General features: G+C 44.0%; 1 protein-coding gene across 12 annotated transcripts in view; it reads left to right on the plus strand.

The window, feature by feature from the left end:
* The window catches only part of LOC136004198 (zinc finger protein 423-like), a 394537-nt gene that overhangs the window by 346232 nt on the left and 27415 nt on the right, over positions 1 to 20890 (plus strand). For 9 of the 12 annotated variants that reach the window (XM_065660478.1, XM_065660482.1, XM_065660486.1 and 6 more), the window contains 2 exons: positions 7773 to 7904; positions 9143 to 9258. In XM_065660478.1, the coding sequence (XP_065516550.1) occupies positions 7773 to 7904; positions 9143 to 9258 (248 nt within the window). Of the gene's footprint in view, positions 1 to 7772; positions 7905 to 9142; positions 9259 to 20890 lie in introns of those variants that run through there. The other 3 variants (XM_065660481.1, XM_065660485.1, XR_010608268.1) reach the window with 2 other exon arrangements.

A 20890-nucleotide genomic window follows, 5' to 3' on the forward strand; every position in this document is an offset into this window, starting at 1 on the left:
TTGGTACATGGATTACTTGTGCATTGTTTATTATATCTGTTACCTTACTTTTGATCAATTGTAATCATTTAGGAGGAAATGGTAAGATTAACAGTACACAAGCAAATAGTAGGAATTAATCCTTTAAATGCAAATACTTCATTGGTTATGTGATGGCTTCTTGGAAAAAGCAATGTGGCAAAAGAAAATCCTCCATAGGACTCCTCTGAAAGCCACTGCTCAGTCATAATTTCCTTAAAGCGATACTCTATGCAAGCATTTAAGGAGGTATCTTTCCCTACTGTGAATTACACCACAAATATAACTTTCAGCACCCATTATGTGGCATATGTTATGTGTAAAGCATAAACCTATATTAAAATACAACTCCTAGTTCAGAACTGCAAAGAAGGTTTGATTGGCAAAATCTTGCAGCAGATTCTCCTGGAAGGCATGCCAAGGCACATGAAAAACAACAAGGGGCTTGGTGACAGCCAGCATGGCTTCACTAAGGGGAAATCCTGCCTGACCAATTTGGTGGCCTTCTTTGATGGGGCTACGGAACTGATGGACAGGGGTAGAGCAGTTGACGTCATCTACCTGGACTGTTCTGTTTAATTCACCTGAGGAGCTGCTAAATACTATCACAGTGGTAATTTGTGACAGTGTGGTAAAGAATGAAGAAAAGGTGCTTGTTAATTGTTGGCATAACAAAATTAATTTTCCATCCCTAAACTTCTTCTTATCTCTCCTGTGGGCTCTGATGCAGGACACCTGATCCAAACCAAGCAAAGAGGATTCCATACCACAGCACGTCATGCCCTGTATAGAAACTGGAGGGGGTCACCCAGAATGCCCAGATCGCTGCTCGGGTCAGGCTGGGTATCGGTTCGTGGGTGGTGACAAATTGTATTTGGCATCACTTACAGAATCATCGAATCACAGAATAGTTAGGGTTGGAAAGGACTTTAAGATCATCCAGTTCCAACTCCCCTGCCATGGGCAGGGAAACCTCACACTAAAAGATGTCACCCAAGGCTCTGTCCAACCTGGCCTTGAACACTGCCAGGGATGGAGCATTCACAACTTCCTTGGGCAACCCATTCCAGTGCCTCACCACCCTCACAGTAAAGAACTTCCTCCTTATATCCAGTCTAAACTTCCCCTGTTTAAGTTTTAACCCGTTACCCCTTGTCCTGTCACTACAGTCCCTAATGAAGAGTCCCTCCCCAGCATCCCTATAGGCCACCTTGAGATGCTGGAAGGCTGCTATGAGATCTCCACACAGCCTTCTCTGACTGGTCTGTAATTCCCCTTGTCTTCCATTTCCCCCTTCTTGAAAATGGGGGTTATATTTCCCTTTTTCCAGTCGTTGGGAACTTCACCTGACTGCCATGATTTTTCAAACATGATTGCCAGTGGCTTAGCAACTTCATTTGCTAGCTCCTTCAGGACCCACAGATGGATTTCATCAGGTCCCATGGACTTGTGCGCTTTCAGATTTTTAAGATGGTCTCAAACCAGACCTTCTCCTACAGTGGGACCAAGGATTTCATTCTCACAGTCCCTGCGCCTGCCTTCCAAAACTTGGGTTGTGCAGTCAGAGCCTTTGCCAGTGAAGACCGAGGCAAAGAAGTCATTGAGAACCTCAGCCTTCTCCAAATCCTGTGTAGCCAGTTCTCCTGATTGCTTCCGGAGGGGGCCTACGTTGTCGTTAATCTGTTTTATATTTGCAATGTACCTACAGAATCCCTTCCTCTTACCTTTCACATCCCTAGCCAAGTTTAATTCTAACTGGGCCTTACCTTTCCTAAGCTGGTCCCTAGCTTCCCACACAACATCCCTGTACACTTCCCAGTCTGCCTGTCCTTGCTTCCCCTTTTTATAAGCCTCTTTTTTAATTTGAATTTTCTTCATCAGCTCCTTATCCATCCAAGGAGGTCTCCTGGCTCTCCTGCTGCACTTCCTTCTAGTTGGGATGCAACACTCCTGAGCTTGTAGCAGGTGATCCTTGAATATCAACCAAGAGTCTTGGGCCCCCCTGCCCTCCAGGGCTATATCCCATGGAACCTTACTAAGCATGTTTCTGAAGAGGCCAAAGTCTGCTCTCTTGAAGTCCATAGCAGTAAGCTTGCTGCACGCTCTTCTCACTGTCCTGAGGATCTCAAATTTGACCATCTCATGATCGCTGCATCCTAGGCTGCCCTGGAGTACCACATTCTCAACAAGCCCTTCCCTGTTGGTGAGCACAAGGTCAAGCATGGCACCTCTCCTTGTCGGCTCCTCTATTACTTGCAGAAGGAAGTTATCTTCCACACAATCGAGGAACCTCCTGGACTGCTTCTGCCGAGCCATTCCGTCATTCCAACAGATATCAGGGTGGTTTAAGTCCCCCATGACAAGGGCCTGTGAGCGTGAGGCTTTTCCTATCTGTCTGTAGAGTGCTTCATCCGCAGGTTCTCCTTGATCAGGCGGTCTGTAACACATCCCCACAGTAATGTCTCCCATATCTGTTTTCCCTTTAACCCTGTCTCACAAACTCTCTGTAAACTGCTCACCTGCCCCCAGACAGAGTCCCATACTCTCCAGCCTATCCCTAACATAAAGGGCAACTCCCCCTCCCCGCCTGCCAGGCCTGTCTTTTCTAAAGAGCCTGTAACCTTCCATTCCAACACTCCAGTCATAGGAGCCATCCAACCATGTTTCTGTGATACCGTTTATGTTATATCCCCGTAGATGTGCACACATCTCTAATTCCTCTTGTTTGTTCCCCATGCCACGGGCGTTTGTATAGGGGCATCTGAGACGAGCTCCAAATGAAGCCGTCTTGTTGGCTGGAGCGGCTGGAATATCTCTACATTGCTCCGAGCATTTATTATACGTTCTGGCAACTGACTGGGTGTGTTGGGATGGAATGATGCCCCCCTCCCCCAACACCTCTAGTTTAAAGCCTCCTTGACCAGTCTGGCAAGCCTCCTACCAAAATTGCTCTTCCCCTTCTTTATCATTAGACCAGCTCCACCAGCCCCCAGTAGACCTGGCCTACAAACTTCGGTCCTGTGTTCAAGACACCCAAACCGCTGACTATGACACCACCCTTTTAACCATTTATTAACCTGTCTAATCCTCCTAGCTTTTTTTAGGTCCTCCCCTGTGTCCTGGAGAATTGACGAAAAGGCTATCTGAGCTCCAGATCCCCTAACCACCTCTCTCAGTGCTCTGTAGTCTTTATTTATTTTCCCCAGGCTACTACTATCTATATCCCTAGCACCCACATGGATCACTAGGAGTGGGTAATAGTCTGTGGGACTTATTAGAGCATGCAGCCTATAATTAGAAATGCAACTGATACAGTACATACAGCATTATTAATTATATTGCATCCTCTCCAGGAGGCTGCTAGTGTTGGTTCTCTTAGAGTCCTAGAAACTCATTGTAATGCGCATTAAATACACATTGCAACAGCAGAAGCAGCTTTATGGAGAAGCATATTCCCATTCTAAGATGGGCAGAATGGCAGTCTAAGTGGTACTAGGCGCCCTATCAACATATTTAAAACTATCCTACAAACGCATATGAATTTGGGAACAATGAGCACTGTGCTTTGCCTCTGCCGTTCAGCTGGGTCTGCACAACCCGCTAATCCTTACTAACAGGCAGTAAATTATGTACCTCCAAATTTATACAAATGCCTGCCTTTGAAATCAGTGGGCACCACCCAGGTTTCACCTTCAGGGTTCAGATAATCAGCTCTCATTCCGACTGGCTTCCCTCAAGACCAGTATGAAAATAAATATGTGTCTGACAGGGATCAAATGCTTTTGGAGACAAAAGTAGGTACTGAAAACATTACAGGATACTGTAATCTCCACATGATACTTTTACACAAAGCGCTCTGTTCCTCTTTTGGCCTGACGTAGTTTCAGCCTGACAGAATCCAGCAGGCCTGCTTGTTTTAAACAAGAGCACATCCTATTATTTTTTTGAGAAATGAAATGTAAAATTAATGCTTATTATTTTGAGCTTGGAAAAAAAAAAAAAAGCAAGAAACCCAAGATTCTTATTTGCTGTGCATTGCTCGTTTAGTCTTGTATTCAACTGATCCCCACACAGATACGCTTATGGAGAAATGGGAGAATATCTAGCACAGCAAGCTGTAAAAATCTGCATTTTATTTTACAGATGAGAGGTGTTGCATGTTATGAAGGTCTCTCATAGATGCTTGTCATGTGTTTTTTTAAAAAAGGGGTGTGTGGAAAGAAAAATGAGAGAAATAATTATATGTTTTGTGTTGCTAAAGCCCAGTGCCGCATGTCTGACTGAAGTGTTGGTTGTCACGCCACTATGTCAAAAAGCCGCCTTGCTTGTACCTATATGATCTTATATAATTCAAGGAAGTTATTCTCCAAAGGTGACTGAGTATCCCTATACATGCACCGTGTTTCTGTGTAAAATAATATGCTGTAAAATGCCATGGAGGAGAGAGTGATTATAACATCAATTCTACCTATATCTTTGGGCATTTTCATATTTTTAATACACATGCTTGAAAAGAGAAATGTTTGCCATGCTAACCATGGAACTTTTTTCCCTGTTTTTTTCTTTATGGATGGTTTTATAGACACAAGAAATACATAATAGACTCCTATGGGAGTGGAATAAAAACCCCCACCAGTGAGGAGAAGGACTTATAATTCAGAAGTGGATTTGCCAATCTGTCCTGGGTTCAGCAGTAGCAGTCATTTTTCTCCTTCTTAGTAGCTAGTGCAGTGCTATGTTTTCATTTTCTGGCCTGGGAACAGTGCTGATAATGCCAATGTTTTTAGTTGCTGCTCGAATGCTTGGTCTGACCAAGGACCTTCTGAGCCTCATGCTCTGCCAGGGAGGAGGGGAAGCTGGGAGGAAGCAGAGACAGGACACCTGACCTAAACTAGCCAAAGAGGTATTCCATACCACAGTACGTCATGCCCAGGGAAGTAACTGGGAGTTACCCAGAAGGGCTAGGACTGCAGGGTTGGAGGAGGTATCGGTCGGTGCTTGGCTGGGAGGAGTGGGGCGAGTTATTGGTTGGCTGGTGTTGAGGTGTTGTATTCTTTCCTCTTGTTATTTCCTTTATCATTATTATTATTGGTGGTAGCAGTAGTGATTTGTGTTATACCTTAGTTACTAAACTGGTCTTATCTCAACCCGTGGGAGTTGCATTCTTTCGATTCTCCTTCCCATCCCTCCAGGAGCAGGGGGAGGGCAAGAAAGGGAGGGGGAGTGAGTGAACGAGCTGTGTGGTTTGGTTTAAACCATGACACAATCAAAAGGTCTTGCCTCAAGTGGGATGAATTTCCAGATCTGCAGGAACCTATTATGTTTTATTATTTTTCATTCTAGTTTTAGTTTGTTTGTTATGGGTTTAACTATTTAAAATACTGCAAGGATCATCTAAGAAAATACAGTCTCTGTTACCTAATTAAACATACCAAGCTTATTAAAATATACTTCAGTTGAAATGCTGAGCTTTGTTGTTTGGCTTTCTTTTATTATTTTTATTTTATTTTACTGAATTTATGGGTATTTAGGCTGCAAAAAGAGCAGCTGTCTGATCAGCAGTATGTGTCTGTATTTATGAACACATGTGCTCACACAGGACCACAGGCTTTACATGAATCACTGTTTTCCAAATACCCAGTATGTGGAGGGTAGAAAATTAATACCAAACATGATTTCTCTGATTTACTTGTAGAAGGAATTCCTTCCATTCCCCGCAGTACCTGCAGGTACCTCCAGGTTTTTTGCAGTGTTCAGTTGCTGTACAGAGCTATGTGCCTGGGCATGCTCAGGATGCTCAGCACAAGGCACGTATCCCTTCCCCATTTTCCTCCCCTTTGGAGCAGATTGCAAAGACACACAAAGCCAAAACTTTCCAGGTAAGGGTCTGATGAGAGAAGCTAGCCTTATACTGCAGCAAGGAGAGAGGGTCAGGTTTTGAAATCCATCTGTCAGAAAGAGCAATGTGCCTGCCCCAGCAGAGAATTGCAAATGTTGTTGCATTCTAGAAATGTCCCAGTTCTCCATTATAGCTGCCCAGGGAATTCAAGGAGCTGTTGCTGTGGAGCCACCACCCCTTTCATCTTTCTGTTCCTGACTCTCTCCTCCCTTTCCTTTTCTCTTTTTACCTCCTTCCTAACCCGCCTCTTTATGTCTCCCCATCCCACCTTTCCCACTGCAGCTCCAGTGCCAGCACTCGCCATCAGCGCCCTGCTCTTGCCCTGCATGCCACTGCAGAGCACCCATTGCCAAACAGGTTTCCAGAGAGCACCCAGCCCTGAGGTGTCACCAGCAGCTCAGCACCAGCACATTCTTCTGCACAAGGCACTGCCTGGAGATCTTTTTATTTAAATTGCTGTTTTTCACACTGTGTAGATGGCCCTTCAAGGACTGTGTGCTTTGGGAATTACCTCTACCTGCAAGTGTGCCAAGGTGCAACTGTGTGAGAGCCACCACACACCAGAGCAAGGGCTGTGCTCCACATCCCGCACACAGAGCCCTGCCATTTGCCTGCCCTGGCATCCAACTCCCTGCCTTGTAAAAGGGCTTTGGGATCCTGAGAGTACCAAAGGCCTTATACAAAACAATAATTTCCCTGTTTGGCCCCTTTAAAGAATTAAAAAGCTAATTTAAAGCAATTGTAAGTAAAGACCATGCCTTCTGAAGGCATGCATTATTCACATTTCTTAGCTATCTTGGAGCTAAAAAGTGAATTTGGTGGTATTTGAAGATATAAAAATAAATATGAATGTACATCAAAAGACAATTTCTTTAGTTTTTAAAATATGTTTTGATTAAAAGTTCATATGCTGCCACAGTGAAGGAAAGGCACATTTCAGGAATTATTTACAGAAACCACTTTTTTTAATTTTAGGTGTTTTCTGATTTCTATAAGCTGTACATTGTGTTGTCTAAATTTCTACAACTCCCTCCCTTCAAGAAAATCAAAAGATTGTTTAATTTTATGTATGAAAATTGCTTTAATATGGCTTCAGTACCTCAAAAAAAGACTCAACTGCACCCAGAACCATAAACTTTAGTAAATATTGAAATGTATTATCTTACAGAAATTGTAGGCTTGAAACAATAGTAGTAATTATTGTTATTTCCCTATGTATTAGCTAGAACATAGGGGCATTTAAAATGGGCCCTGTGTATTCAGTACTTGAGATATATGACATGGAAATTGCACTTTCAAATGTAATTTAAATACTTTCAGTGGTCTCTCTTCACCTTGCAAAACCCAAGAGATATAAAATTAAGGCTGGAACTTTGCTCTGGGCTCCTGCTCTTCTCTGATAGTTTCTTCCTCTCCTGTACTTTTGCAGTGTAGTCTGCATTTCAGCCTGCTTTTGGTGTTGTTGGCAGAGTTCACACTGTTAAATTCAAGTACTGTTTGGCTATTTAATAATCTATCCCCAGAGCAGGGATGCTCTCCCTTTGTGGTAGGATGGAGTAGTGCAGTGTGGTCAGGAGCCTGGGGAGCAGGCGTGTGGGCTCCTAGTGGGTCGATCACGGTGCTGCTTCCATCACCGCTGAAAATCACCGCCCCTACATGTGTCTTGGGCTGTACACCTGCATGACTCGCACAAGCATCTCGGCCTGCTTCTCTGGTGAGGCTGGAGCCACAGCAATGTCTGTGGGTCAATGAAGTTGTGTGTGCCGGCACGGCTGTTTCTCACCAACTGCTGTTGCTGCATCCCTGATGCTAATCTGCTTTGTCACTAACAAGTTGTATCATTTGAACCTTGCAGAGGAAGGCGTCAATCATGAGTGCAAGCTATGTAACCAGATGTTTGACTCTCCGGCAAAGCTCCTGTGTCACCTGATTGAGCACAGCTTTGAGGGGATGGGAGGCACATTCAAATGCCCTGTTTGTTTCACAGGTAAGATAAGGAGGCCAAGACAAGCCTCAGCATCCATGGCTAGATCCAGAAATGACACTCAGAGGATTTGTAAAATACTGTATTCCTTTTCTTGGGAAAAAGAAGTACTGTGCTTAGAAATGTTCAAAGTGTTTTCTGTCTGAAACTGGGGCTCGCTCTGAAGAGCAGCACTGTAGTGTCTGATGCCGAGCAGTGCTGCCGCACAATTCGAACCCTTTAAAAGTATACCTTGTGGCTTGAAGTTGCTATGTGTTTCCAAATGCAGGACTTGCATGGTATGGACCTGCTCTTGCAAGCCCTTATTCCCCTCAGTAAGGACACTGTAAAGGCTACATAGTTCACAGTTCACTCATGGTGGTGAGGCTCATGTGAGTAAAGGCTTGATAAGACCAAATTGTACAACTGTGTAGTTTTGCCAGCTGCTCTCTCAGAGGTTTCTTTAATCCCAGTTTACTTGTGGTGGCACGCAAACTGAGAATCTGCTTTTTGTGTGATCTTGGAATCAGTTCATCCTTTCCGGAAACATGCTCTAAAACAAATCTTTGACTGCATGTGTTTAATTCCACTGAAGAAGCTATTTTCAGATGCTGATGATCATTCATATAAAATGAGATACATTTTTAACCATTCAAAACCTGTGGTTCAATTTGTTTCACTTCCAAATTTCACTTGATAAAGTCAGAATAATTGTTGATTCAAAATCATAATGTAGATGCTGTGACATTTGTGATGTTAATTCTTGATATTTTTTTATATTGAATGGACAACCCATTTAAAAGGTTTAAAAACTGTGACAAGCCTGCCCTTTCAGATTCGCATGCCTGCCAGAAATGCTGTTCTGGGCCATGTCTTCCAGACCCCAGCTATCAAGGCTTCTCCTGGGCCAGTTGTCCTGCATTAAAAAAGCACCTGCTGCGGGCCTAGGGCTCCCTGCAGGAGGGGTGACATCCTTTCTTTGGTCTCATGACTGAGTTCTTCCAGTTATCCATGAACAGCATTAGTTTCATGTGAAATATCAAAAATCCATACAGCATATACAGTCTGTTAGAAGTAAGATGTCTGCCAGTCTGAAGACTGTAAATTGACTACTTGTAAGGAAATTCTGCTGAACAGAGTGTATCAACATTCTCTGGAAGATATCCTTGGACTTCTTAGAGTCTTTACAATTGTAAAAGGGCAGTTTGAGGTGAGATGCATTATATGAAACAATCTTAACTAATTGTACTATGTTGTTCCAGTTTTTGTACAGGCAAACAAACTGCAGCAGCACATCTTTGCAGTCCACGGGCAGGAAGATAAAATTTATGACTGTTCCCAGTGCCCGCAGAAGTTCTTCTTTCAAACAGAACTTCAGGTATGTTTACAACAGGATTAAAAGCAAAGCTAAAGCCATTGATTTCTCTGTGCAACCATCACCTTTGTGCAGTATTTGGAAAAGATGCAAATCCTTGGTGTAGTCTCTTCTGCCCTTAAACAGTCTCTCAGTCTACTCCTGCCTCCCTGGGTGTATTCTTCCCTCCCTGGGAAGAATACAGGGATGTTGTCTGGGAAGCTAGGGACCAGGTTAGGAAAGCTAAGGCACAGTTAGAATTAAACTTGGCTAAGGATGTTAAGGATAACAGGAAGGGATTCTATAGGTACGTAGCAAATAAAAGACAGTTTAGGGACAACATAGGCCCCCTCCGGAAGCTATTGGGAGAACTGGCTACCCTGAATTTGGAGAAGGCTGAGGTTCTCAACGACTTCTTTGCCTCCATCTTCACTAGCAAATGCTCTGACCACAGCATCCAAGTCTTGGAAGGCAGATGCAGGGACTGTGAGAATGAAGACCTTAGGCTCACTGTAGGAGAGGATCTGGTTCAAGACCATCTTAAGAACCTGAATGTGCACAAGTCCATGGGACCTGATGAAATCCATCCGCGGGTCCTGAAGGAGCTGGCGAATGAAGTTGCTAAGCCACTGCCCATAATATCTGAAAAATCATAGAAGTCAGGTGGAGGTCCCGACGACTGGAAAAAGGGAAATATGACCCCCATTTTCAAGAAGGGGAAAATGGAAGAACCGGGGAATTACAGACCAGTCAGTCTCACCTCTGTGCCTGCCAAAATCTTGGAGCAGATTCTCCTGGAAGGCATGCTAAGGCACATGAGAAACAACAAGGTGGTTGGTGACAGCCAACATGGCTTCACTAAGGGGAAATCCCGCCTGACCAATTTGGTGGCCTTCTGTGATGGGGCTATGGAACTGATGGACAGGGGTAGAGCAGTTGATGTTATCTACCTGGACTTGTGCAAAGGGTTCTGATACACGGATAGACTCCACAACTCATTAAAGTTGTAAAGTAGGTATGCTTTATTCAGCGCTGAGACGCATGGGGGATAGCTCCTCCAAAGCATGTACACCCCAGTGTCGTTTCCCTCTTACATTTATTCTCTAAAGTTATACATATTCATAAGGTTACACAAGATGCCTATCCCCGCTTTATATTATAATGAGCTAGAAGGTCCTTTGTGCCTGCGCAGTGCCCCCCCCCCCCCCCCCCCCCCCCGTGGTCTTGGGTGAGGGTCTCAAGATGAAGTAAATGAGTCTTCCTCTTGTGAGTAGGGGTCTTCAAGATGAAGTAAATGAGTCTTCCTCGAGCCTGAACTTTTCACCTCTAGCCGTCACGCATGCTCTTTAGGAATCTGGTCAAAGTCCAAACCGCAAAGCTGTCTGTTTCTCCCCCTTATCAGTCTGTTTCTCCCCCTTATCAGTCAGTAGCTTATTGTCCTAGTACTGCATGGCAAGCATGATAGGTATTTGCAAACAATACTTTCTGTTAAGCAAGCAAAATTCCTTTAAGCCCCCTTGTACAACCCCCCTGTACATTGTTCAACCCTCTGCATCAGTTCAACACTGTCCCACCGGACATCCTTGTCTCTAAATTGCAGAGACATCAATTTGATGGATGGACCACTCGGTGAATGAAGAACTGGCTGGATGGCCACACGCAAATAGTTGTGGTCAATTGTGGCATTTCATGACAGGGACTCAAGTTAATGCAGAGGTTCAAATCCTCGTTTATTACCACCAAGCCCTTTTTATCCCCTTGTTCAGTACTTTCCCAACCTTCACATACACACAACGTTCAATCTCATTGGCCACTGTGAAACTCTCCAGGTAAATAGTCCAATCACAATGCTGCAGACCCTCTTAAAACCCCCACATCCTCTGGCCTCCAACTGAGATTCCTGCCACAACTACATCCTGGCCCATCCTCCCAAGGCTTGCTTTGTTTACCTTATTCATCCTTTAACATACCAACTCATCGCCCCAGGGCTTGTCAAAGCACCAAGGCCTCAGAGCTCATTCCCAAACTCTTTTTCGTGCAAATCTTATCCCTTTCACTCCACAGGGTCAATAGCTCAATGTTCTGCTGGAGACCAGCAGGTGATCCTGCCCCTCTACTCTACTCTTGTGAGACCTCACTTGGAGTATTGTGTGCAGTTCTGGTGTCCTCAACATAAAAAGGACATGGAACTGTTGGAACAAGTCCAAAGGAGGCCCATGAGGATGATCAGGGGACTGGAGCACCTCCCGTATGAAGACAGGCTGAGAACGCTGGGGCTGTTCAGCCTGGAGAAGAGAAGGCCGAGTGGAGACCTCATAGCAGCCTTCCAGTATCTGAAGGCGACCTATAGGGATGCTGGGGAGGGACTCTTCATCAGTGACTGTAGTGATAGGACAAGGGGCAATGGGTTAAAACTTAAACAGGGGAAGTTTAGATTGAATATAAGGAAGAAATTCTTTAATGTGAGGGTGGTGAGGCACTGGAATGGGTTGCCCAGGGAAGTTGCGAATGCTCCATCCCTGGCGGTGTTCAAGGCCAGGTTGGACAGAGACTTGGGTGGCATGGTTTAGTGTAAGGTGTCCCTGCCCATGACAGGGGGGTTGGAACTTGATGATCTTAAGGTCCTTTCCAACCCTAACCATTCTATGATTCTATGATCAGTAGAAAGGGGTCTCTGAGCATGGCTGGAATAAATAAGTAAGACAGATATCATGATTCACTATGAATATTTCTCTTGACAGTAGTGTTTCTACATCTTGACATGTCTACATCAAACACCTTGTAAATAGTTTCTTTTTCTCCATTAATTTAGAGACTTATTAACATACAAAGACTAAGCAAATGGTAGCTACCCCTTCCCCTTTCTCACTGTTAAGATAGATAGAAGTAAAAGAATTTTCTTTACCAAGGTATGAGAGCAAAGTGTGGGTGCAGCTTGACACGATGCTTAATTAGAAGCTGCACCAAGGCACAAGCACATTAATAAGCTGCAGGTTCTGCAAACCAGGCATTACATACCAGTTTCCAGGGCAGAACTGGATGCCACAGCAGTTTGAGCCTCCACAAACCCATGCCTGGGTGCAGAAGCCTTTTGGAGGGGCCAGACCCTGACCTTATAGGCCCCCTTCAGATACTGGAAGCCTTCTCTTCTCCAGGCTGAACAGCCCCAACTTTCTCAGCCTGTCTTCATATGGGAGGTGCTCCAGTCCCCTGATCATCCTCATGGCCTCCTCTGGACTTGCTCCAACAGCTCCATGTCCTTTTTATGTAGAGGATGCAGTACACCAAGTGGGGTCTCACAAGAGCAGAGTAGAGGGTCAGGATCACCTCCTTCGACCTGCTGGTCACGCTCCTTTTGATGCAGCCTAGGATATGGTTGCTTTCTGGGCTGCAAGCGCACATTGAAGCTGGCTCATGTTTCTCATCGACCAACAACCCCAAGTCCTTCTCCGCAGGGCTGCTCTGAATCTCTTCTCTGCCCAACCTGTAGCTGTGCCTGGGATTGCTCCAACCCAGGTGTAGGACCTTGCACTTTGCACTGTCGAACTTCATGAGGTTGACCCTGACCCACAAACTCTCTGTTGGCTCATCACCTGTCTCCAGACAGAGTTCCATACTCTCCAGCTTACCATAGACATAAATAGCTACACCCCCTCCCTGTCTGCCTGGCTCGTCTTTCCTAAAGAGCCTATAACCTTCTATTCCAACACTCCAGTTGTAGGAGCCATCCCCCCATGTTTCTGTGATACCAACAATGTCATATCCCTGTAGCTGTGCACACATCTCTAATTCCTCTTGTTTATTCCCTAGAATATGGATGTTTGTATAGAGGTTTCTGAGCTGAGCTCCAAATAAAGATGACTCATTGGCTGGAGCAGCAAAAGTAGCTCTGCATCACTCCAAGCATTTAGTACAGGTGCTGGCATCTGACTGGGTGTGTTGGGATGGATCAAATCCCCCCTCACCCAACACATCTAGTTTAAAGCTGCCTTAACCAGCCTGGCAATTCTCCTACCAAAGCAGCTCTTCTTTGTCAGACCAGCTCCACCAGCCTCCAGTAGACCTGGCCTCCCAAATTGAGTCCCCTAACTATGGGACCACTGTTCTAACCATTTATTAACCTGCCAAATCTGCCTGAACTTTTCAGGGTCCTCCCCTTTGACCTAGAGGATCAATGAAAAAACTATCTGAGCTCCAGAGCCCTTAAACACATTTCCCAGGGCTCTGTAGTCCTTCTTAATGTTCTCCAGGCTACTGCTGTCTATATCACTAGCACCCACATGGACCACTAGAAGTGGGTAATAGTCAATAGGACTCGTATCTTACCTGTGTAGCACTGCTACTGTCCCTTGGCAAATGCAGTCTTTTTCTGGAATTGTACCATGTGCCTCATTGAAATCTATTAGCTTTATAAACCAATAAACTTAAACTTTCGAGGGGTTTTATTTATCTTGCTGAATTCCCAAGCTGCTGCCTCTTGTGTCATGGTGTCATGCTGTGGAAGGATTGCTGATCTTTTCATTTTGTTCTTTTTTTTTTTTTGGTTTGTTTTTTTATTGTTTGTTTTGGGGTTTTTTGTGTTTTTTTTTTTTTTGTTTGTGGGTTTTTTTTTTCCCCAGGGGAATCTCCTTTCCCTTGTTCTAGCAATCTGATTTATGTAAGTGTACAAAAGTTTTAACTATACCTAGTTAATATTTAAATAAAGTCAGCAGATATGGGGTTTGTGTGCTCTCACTATGAACGTTTTATGAAGGCAACAGTGGCTTGTAAAGTTGGCTCTGATTTTTCCTCCAATTTTTCCTTTAAAGTGATGTCAAAATGCCAGCACAATTAAAATGGGCACACTGGCTTCCTAGGTCATTGCATTAACCTTTAAAATCAGGTGATCAAATAAAGAGAACCTTGTTAAATTATAGTCTTTACAGCACCTGGTTTTTTTGCAATTAACAGTTTTAATTACATAGTGTTTCAATTCTGAAATGGTGTGTGTTGCAAAATTACTGAAAATACCTTTAATCAGATACATTATGATTGTAATTTCCCAGGTTTTATGCAGGATATGTGTGCACTTAAAATTTCTGTGCTCATAATATTTACACGGGTAATATTGAATGGTGTTGGCTGAATGAAATTTCAATTCTTAGCTTTACAGTTTTAGTCTATTTCAGCAGTGAGTGACTCAGAAATGCATGTTTACTTGATACCAGGGATTTTACTAATCCAAATACCTGAGCCAAGGAAGACACAAAATGTGTGTGCAAAGCAGTTAGAAATGCTCAAAACTTCTGAGCCAGTCTACCTTGGCATGATTAACAGTTTCTGATGTGTATGCTACCTTCTCTAAACTCCTCAAATGCTGGTTATATTTTTGTTGAGTTATGAAGATTTTGTATTAGTGAACCAGTTGTTCAACTGATAGGGTTAAATCTGCTTTCGTGGTTTAAGCCCAGCCAGTAACTCAGAACCACAGAATTGCTCATTCACTCCTCCCTTTCTTCCTCCCCCCACTCCCAGAGAGATGGGGAGGAGAATTGAAAGAATGTAACTCCCAAGGGTTGAGATAAGAATAGTCCAGTAACTAAGGTATAACACAAAACCACTACTGTAAACACCAATGATAATGATAATAAGGGAAATAACAAGGGAAGAGAATATAAAACTAAAAGGGGAAAAGGAAAAGAAAACAATAAACACAAGTGATGCACAATACAATTGCTCACCACCTGCTGACCAATACACAGCCTGACAGAGCAGTGATCTGGGCCTTCCGGGTAACTCCCCCCAGTTTATACAGTGGGCATGACGTGCTGTGGTACGGAATACCCCTTTGGCTAGTTTGGGTCAGGTGTCCTGTCTCTGCTTCCTCCCTGTTTCCTGTGCCCCTCCTCACTGGCAGAGCATGAGACTGAAAAGTCCTTGATTGGAGTAAGCATTACTTAGCAACAACTAAAAACATCGGTGTTATCAGTGCTGTTCCCAGACTAAAGTCGAAACACAGCACTGCACCAGCTAATAATAATAAGAAAAAATGACAGCTATAGCTGGACCCTGGACAGTACTGATTCGGAGAAAACGCCAGGAACAAACTCACCAACAGTTTTCAAGCTGACAAGCAGGTATTCTTTATTGCGGCGCCAGGAGACACGGGGGATAACTCCACCTAGCGTGTATCTCTGTATTGCTACACAAGCCGTCCTTATATAGCCACTGGGCATACATACATATTCATGAGGCTACGTATGGATTACATAATTTTCCAGAAAGTTCCCCGCATGCGTACAGAATTGTGGTGGTGGTCTCTGACAGTTGTTTACTTCTTCCAACAATCTCCATCACCTCTGGCAGCCTTTGAAGCACGCACAGTAGATGCTTATACCAGTTTAAGTGGTTCGTTAGCACCAGAGACATAATAATCCTCCTGTCCTCCTACTTATCAGTTGGTTTAACTGTAGCCCATCCTGGACACCTGCCATTCCCAGATACTCCTTATCTCTGTGTCCTGTTCTTCTAGACTGTTTTTCTTAAAAATATGTCAACTATAGCGATTTATCTTGTACAAGAATGCTCAGTGTGTTCTCTAGCTGCACTCTATTATTTTTCCTATGTATCATGCACCTCAGTAATTTTCCATTGCTACTGTTACAAAGCCATCAAATTTAACATTACTTAAAACTAATTCTAAAGGTTTATATATTCCATTTTGTGATTTTGTGCCCCCCTTGTCTCAGTATCCACCCCTTATTCCATACCATTCACATCATTATTAGATCCCGTATTTTAAAATATAGCATTACTTTTATCTCATGTATATATACACACATATACACACACACACACAAAGAGAGAGATATAATTTCTTAGTCCATGGACTACTCCCTATAAAGGTGCTGAGTTCATAGAGTTCATGATGTTGGGCTCCATCTCTTCTAACAGCCTTTCAGAGCAGGAGAGGCTGTGTGCAGTGTTGGATTGTTGCCTGCTGATGGCACCGTGGAACTCACCTGGTCACTGCTGAGGTTGTCTGCTTTCGTCAAAGTTCATTCTTTGTTGGGGTGATAGTCGGAGGGAAGTCAGGGTCAGTCACTGGTGACCTAAAGACATCTAGTTGATGGGCTATAAAACTGTTATATAGCAGGCAACAGCATATAAATGAGTTCACTGCCTGTTTTCCAATAAAATCAAATACCCTTGAGGTACAAATAGGACTTCCCCATCTTCCCACATTACCCACCAAGTATATACGGGCCCCTGAGAAAAAGCAATCCCACGAGTGGGTTTGCCTTTACCTGAAGCAGGAATAACCCAGACTGTCTTCCCCAGCAAATTCTTAATGTGCACCACAGGAACTTTGTCCCCCCTCTACAATATGTAAAAGTTCTGACTGGGCTGGGCCAGCCCTGTTGGCAGATCCTCTGGTGTTGACCAACCAGGTGGCCTTTGGTAAGTGTGTATCCCAGTGTTTGAAAGTTCCCGCACCCATGGCTCTCAGTGTAGTTTTTAACAGCCCATTGTACCTTTCCCACCAGGTTCTGCACCCGGGCAGTGATATCTTGCCACAGTGCAGCAGCCCAGATGGGTTTACCTCTGTGTTGCCAGTTGCTCTGCTTCCATTGCTGCAACCACCCCCACAGGGCATTTGCCACCATCCATGAGTCAGTATAAAGTACTGGCCACTTTTCTCGTTCAGCAATGTCCAGGGCCAGCTGGATGGCTTTCACCTCTGCAAACTGACTCAATTCGCCCTCTCCTTCAACAGTTTCTGCAACGTGTCGTCGAGGACTCCATACGGCTGCCTTCCATCTCCAATGCTTTCCCACAATACGGAAGGACCCATCAGTAAACAAGGCGTACTGCTTTTAACTTTCTGACAGTTTATTATATGGTGGGGCCTCTTCAGCATGCACCACCTCCTGCTCTGGTGACATTCCAAAATCTTTGCCCTCTGTCCAGTCCATGATGATTTCTAGAATGCCTGGACGACTGGGAATTCCTATTCGAGCTCGTTTTGTAATTAGTGCAGCCCACTTACACCATGTAGCATCAGTTGCATGACATGTAGAGGAGACACTGCCTTTGAACATCCAACCCAGCAACTTCCTCTTTATGTCCAATCTAAACTTCCCCTGTTTAAGTTTTAACCCGTTAACCCTTGTCCTGTCACTACAGTCCCTGACGAAGAGTCCCTCCCCAGCATCCCTATAGGCCCCCTTCAGATATTGGAAGGCTGCTATGAGGTCCCCACGCAGCCTTCTCTTCTCCAGGCTAAACAGCCCCAACTTTGTCAGTCTGTCTTCATATGGCAGGTGCTCCAGTCCCCTGATCATCCTCATGGGCCTCCTCTGGACTTGTTCCAGGAGTTCCATGTCCTTTTATGTTGGGGACACCAGAACTGCACACAATACTCCAAGTGAGGTCTCACGAGAGCAGAGTAGAGGGGCAGGATCTGCAACTGGACATTGAGCCATTGACCGCAACTCTTTGCGTGCGGCCAGCCAGCCAGTACTTTAACCACCGAGTGGTCCACCTATCAAATTGATGTCTCTCCAATTTAGAGACAAGGATGTCGGGCGGGACAGTGTCGAACTCTTTGCACAAGTCCAGGTAGATGACGTCAACTGCTCTACCCCTGTCCATCAGTTCCGTAGCCCCATCAAAGAAGGCCACCAAATTGGTCAGGCAGGATTTCCCCTTAGTGAAGCCATGCTGGCAATCTGCTCCAAAGGGGAGGAAAATGGGGAAGGGATACGTGCCTTGTGCTGAGCATCCTGAGCATGCCCAGGCACATAGCTCTGTACAGCAACTGAACACTGCAAAAAACCTGGAGGTACCTGCAGGTACTGCGGGGAATGGAAGGAATTCCTTCTACAAGTAAATCAGAGAAATCATGTTTGGTATTAATTTTCTACCCTCCACATACTGGGTATTTGGAAAACAGTGATTCATGTAAAGCCTGTGGTCCTGTGTGAGCACATGTGTTCATAAATACAGACACATACTGCTGATCAGACAGCTGCTCTTTTTGCAGCCTAAATACCCATAAATTCAGTAAAATAAAATAAAAATAATAAAAGAAAGCCAAACAACAAAGCTCAGCATTTCAACTGAAGTATATTTTAATAAGCTTGGTATGTTTAATTAGGTAACAGAGACTGTATTTTCTTAGATGATCCTTGCAGTATTTTAAATAGTTAAACCCATAACAAACAAACTAAAACTAGAATGAAAAATAATAAAACATAATAGGTTCCTGCAGATCTGGAAATTCATCCCACTTGAGGCAAGACCTTTTGATTGTGTCATGGTTTAAACCAAACCACACAGCTCGTTCACTCACTCCCCCTCCCTTTCTTGCCCTCCCCCTGCTCCTGGAGGGATGGGAAGGAGAATCGAAAGAATGCAACTCCCACGGGTTGAGATAAGACCAGTTTAGTAACTAAGGTATAACACAAATCACTACTGCTACCACCAATAATAATAATGATAAAGGAAATAACAAGAGGAAAGAATACAACACCTCAACACCAGCCAACCAATAACTCGCCCCACTCCTCCCAGCCAAGCACCGACCGATACCTCCTCCAACCCTGCAGTCCTAGCCCTTCTGGGTAACTCCCAGTTACTTCCCTGGGCATGACGTACTGTGGTATGGAATACCTCTTTGGCTAGTTTAGGTCAGGTGTCCTGTCTCTGCTTCCTCCCAGCTTCCCCTCCTCCCTGGCAGAGCATGAGGCTCAGAAGGTCCTTGGTCAGACCAAGCATTCGAGCAGCAACTAAAAACATTGGCATTATCAGCACTGTTCCCAGGCCAGAAAATGAAAACATAGCACTGCACTAGCTACTAAGAAGGAGAAAAATGACTGCTACTGCTGAACCCAGGACAGATTGGCAAATCCACTTCTGAATTATAAGTCCTTCTCCTCACTGGTGGGGGTTTTTATTCCACTCCCATAGGAGTCTATTATGTATTTCTTGTGTCTATAAAACCATCCATAAAGAAAAAAACAGGGAAAAAAGTTCCATGGTTAGCATGGCAAACATTTCTCTTTTCAAGCATGTGTATTAAAAATATGAAAATGCCCAAAGATATAGGTAGAATTGATGTTATAATCACTCTCTCCTCCATGGCATTTTACAGCATATTATTTTACACAGAAACACGGTGCATGTATAGGGATACTCAGTCACCTTTGGAGAATAACTTCCTTGAATTATATAAGATCATATAGGTACAAGCAAGGCGGCTTTTTGACATAGTGGCGTGACAACCAACACTTCAGTCAGACATGCGGCACTGGGCTTTAGCAACACAAAACATATAATTATTTCTCTCATTTTTCTTTCCACACACCCCTTTTTTAAAAAAACACATGACAAGCATCTATGAGAGACCTTCATAACATGCAACACCTCTCATCTGTAAAATAAAATGCAGATTTTTACAGCTTGCTGTGCTAGATATTCTCCCATTTCTCCATAAGCGTATCTGTGTGGGGATCAGTTGAATACAAGACTAAACGAGCAATGCACAGCAAATAAGAATCTTGGGTTTCTTGCTTTTTTTTTTTTTTCCAAGCTCAAAATAATAAGCATTAATTTTACATTTCATTTCTCAAAAAAATAATAGGATGTGCTCTTGTTTAAAACAAGCAGGCCTGCTGGATTCTGTCAGGCTGAAACTACGTCAGGCCAAAAGAGGAACAGAGCGCTTTGTGTAAAAGTATCATGTGGAGATTACAGTATCCTGTAATGTTTTCAGTACCTACTTTTGTCTCCAAAAGCATTTGATCCCTGTCAGACACATATTTATTTTCATACTGGTCTTGAGGGAAGCCAGTCGGAATGAGAGCTGATTATCTGAACCCTGAAGGTGAAACCTGGGTGGTGCCCACTGATTTCAAAGGCAGGCATTTGTATAAATTTGGAGGTACATAATTTACTGCCTGTTAGTAAGGATTAGCGGGTTGTGCAGACCCAGCTGAACGGCAGAGGCAAAGCACAGTGCTCATTGTTCCCAAATTCATATGCGTTTGTAGGATAGTTTTAAATATGTTGATAGGGCGCCTAGTACCACTTAGACTGCCATTCTGCCCATCTTAGAATGGGAATATGCTTCTCCATAAAGCTGCTTCTGCTGTTGCAATGTGTATTTAATGCGCATTACAATGAGTTTCTAGGACTCTAAGAGAACCAACACTAGCAGCCTCCTGGAGAGGATGCAATATAATTAATAATGCTGTATGTACTGTATCAGTTGCATTTCTAATTATAGGCTGCATGCTCTAATAAGTCCCACAGACTATTACCCACTCCTAGTGATCCATGTGGGTGCTAGGGATATAGATAGTAGTAGCCTGGGGAAAATAAATAAAGACTACAGAGCACTGAGAGAGGTGGTTAGGGGATCTGGAGCTCAGATAGCCTTTTCGTCAATTCTCCAGGACACAGGGGAGGACCTAAAAAAAGCTAGGAGGATTAGACAGGTTAATAAATGGTTAAAAGGGTGGTGTCATAGTCAGCGGTTTGGGTGTCTTGAACACAGGACCGAAGTTTGTAGGCCAGGTCTACTGGGGGCTGGTGGAGCTGGTCTAATGATAAAGAAGGGGAAGAGCAATTTTGGTAGGAGGCTTGCCAGACTGGTCAAGGAGGCTTTAAACTA

This window comes from Lathamus discolor, chromosome W (assembly GCF_037157495.1).
Source record: "Lathamus discolor isolate bLatDis1 chromosome W, bLatDis1.hap1, whole genome shotgun sequence".
In the NCBI taxonomy this organism is placed as follows: Eukaryota; Metazoa; Chordata; class Aves; order Psittaciformes; family Psittacidae; genus Lathamus; species Lathamus discolor.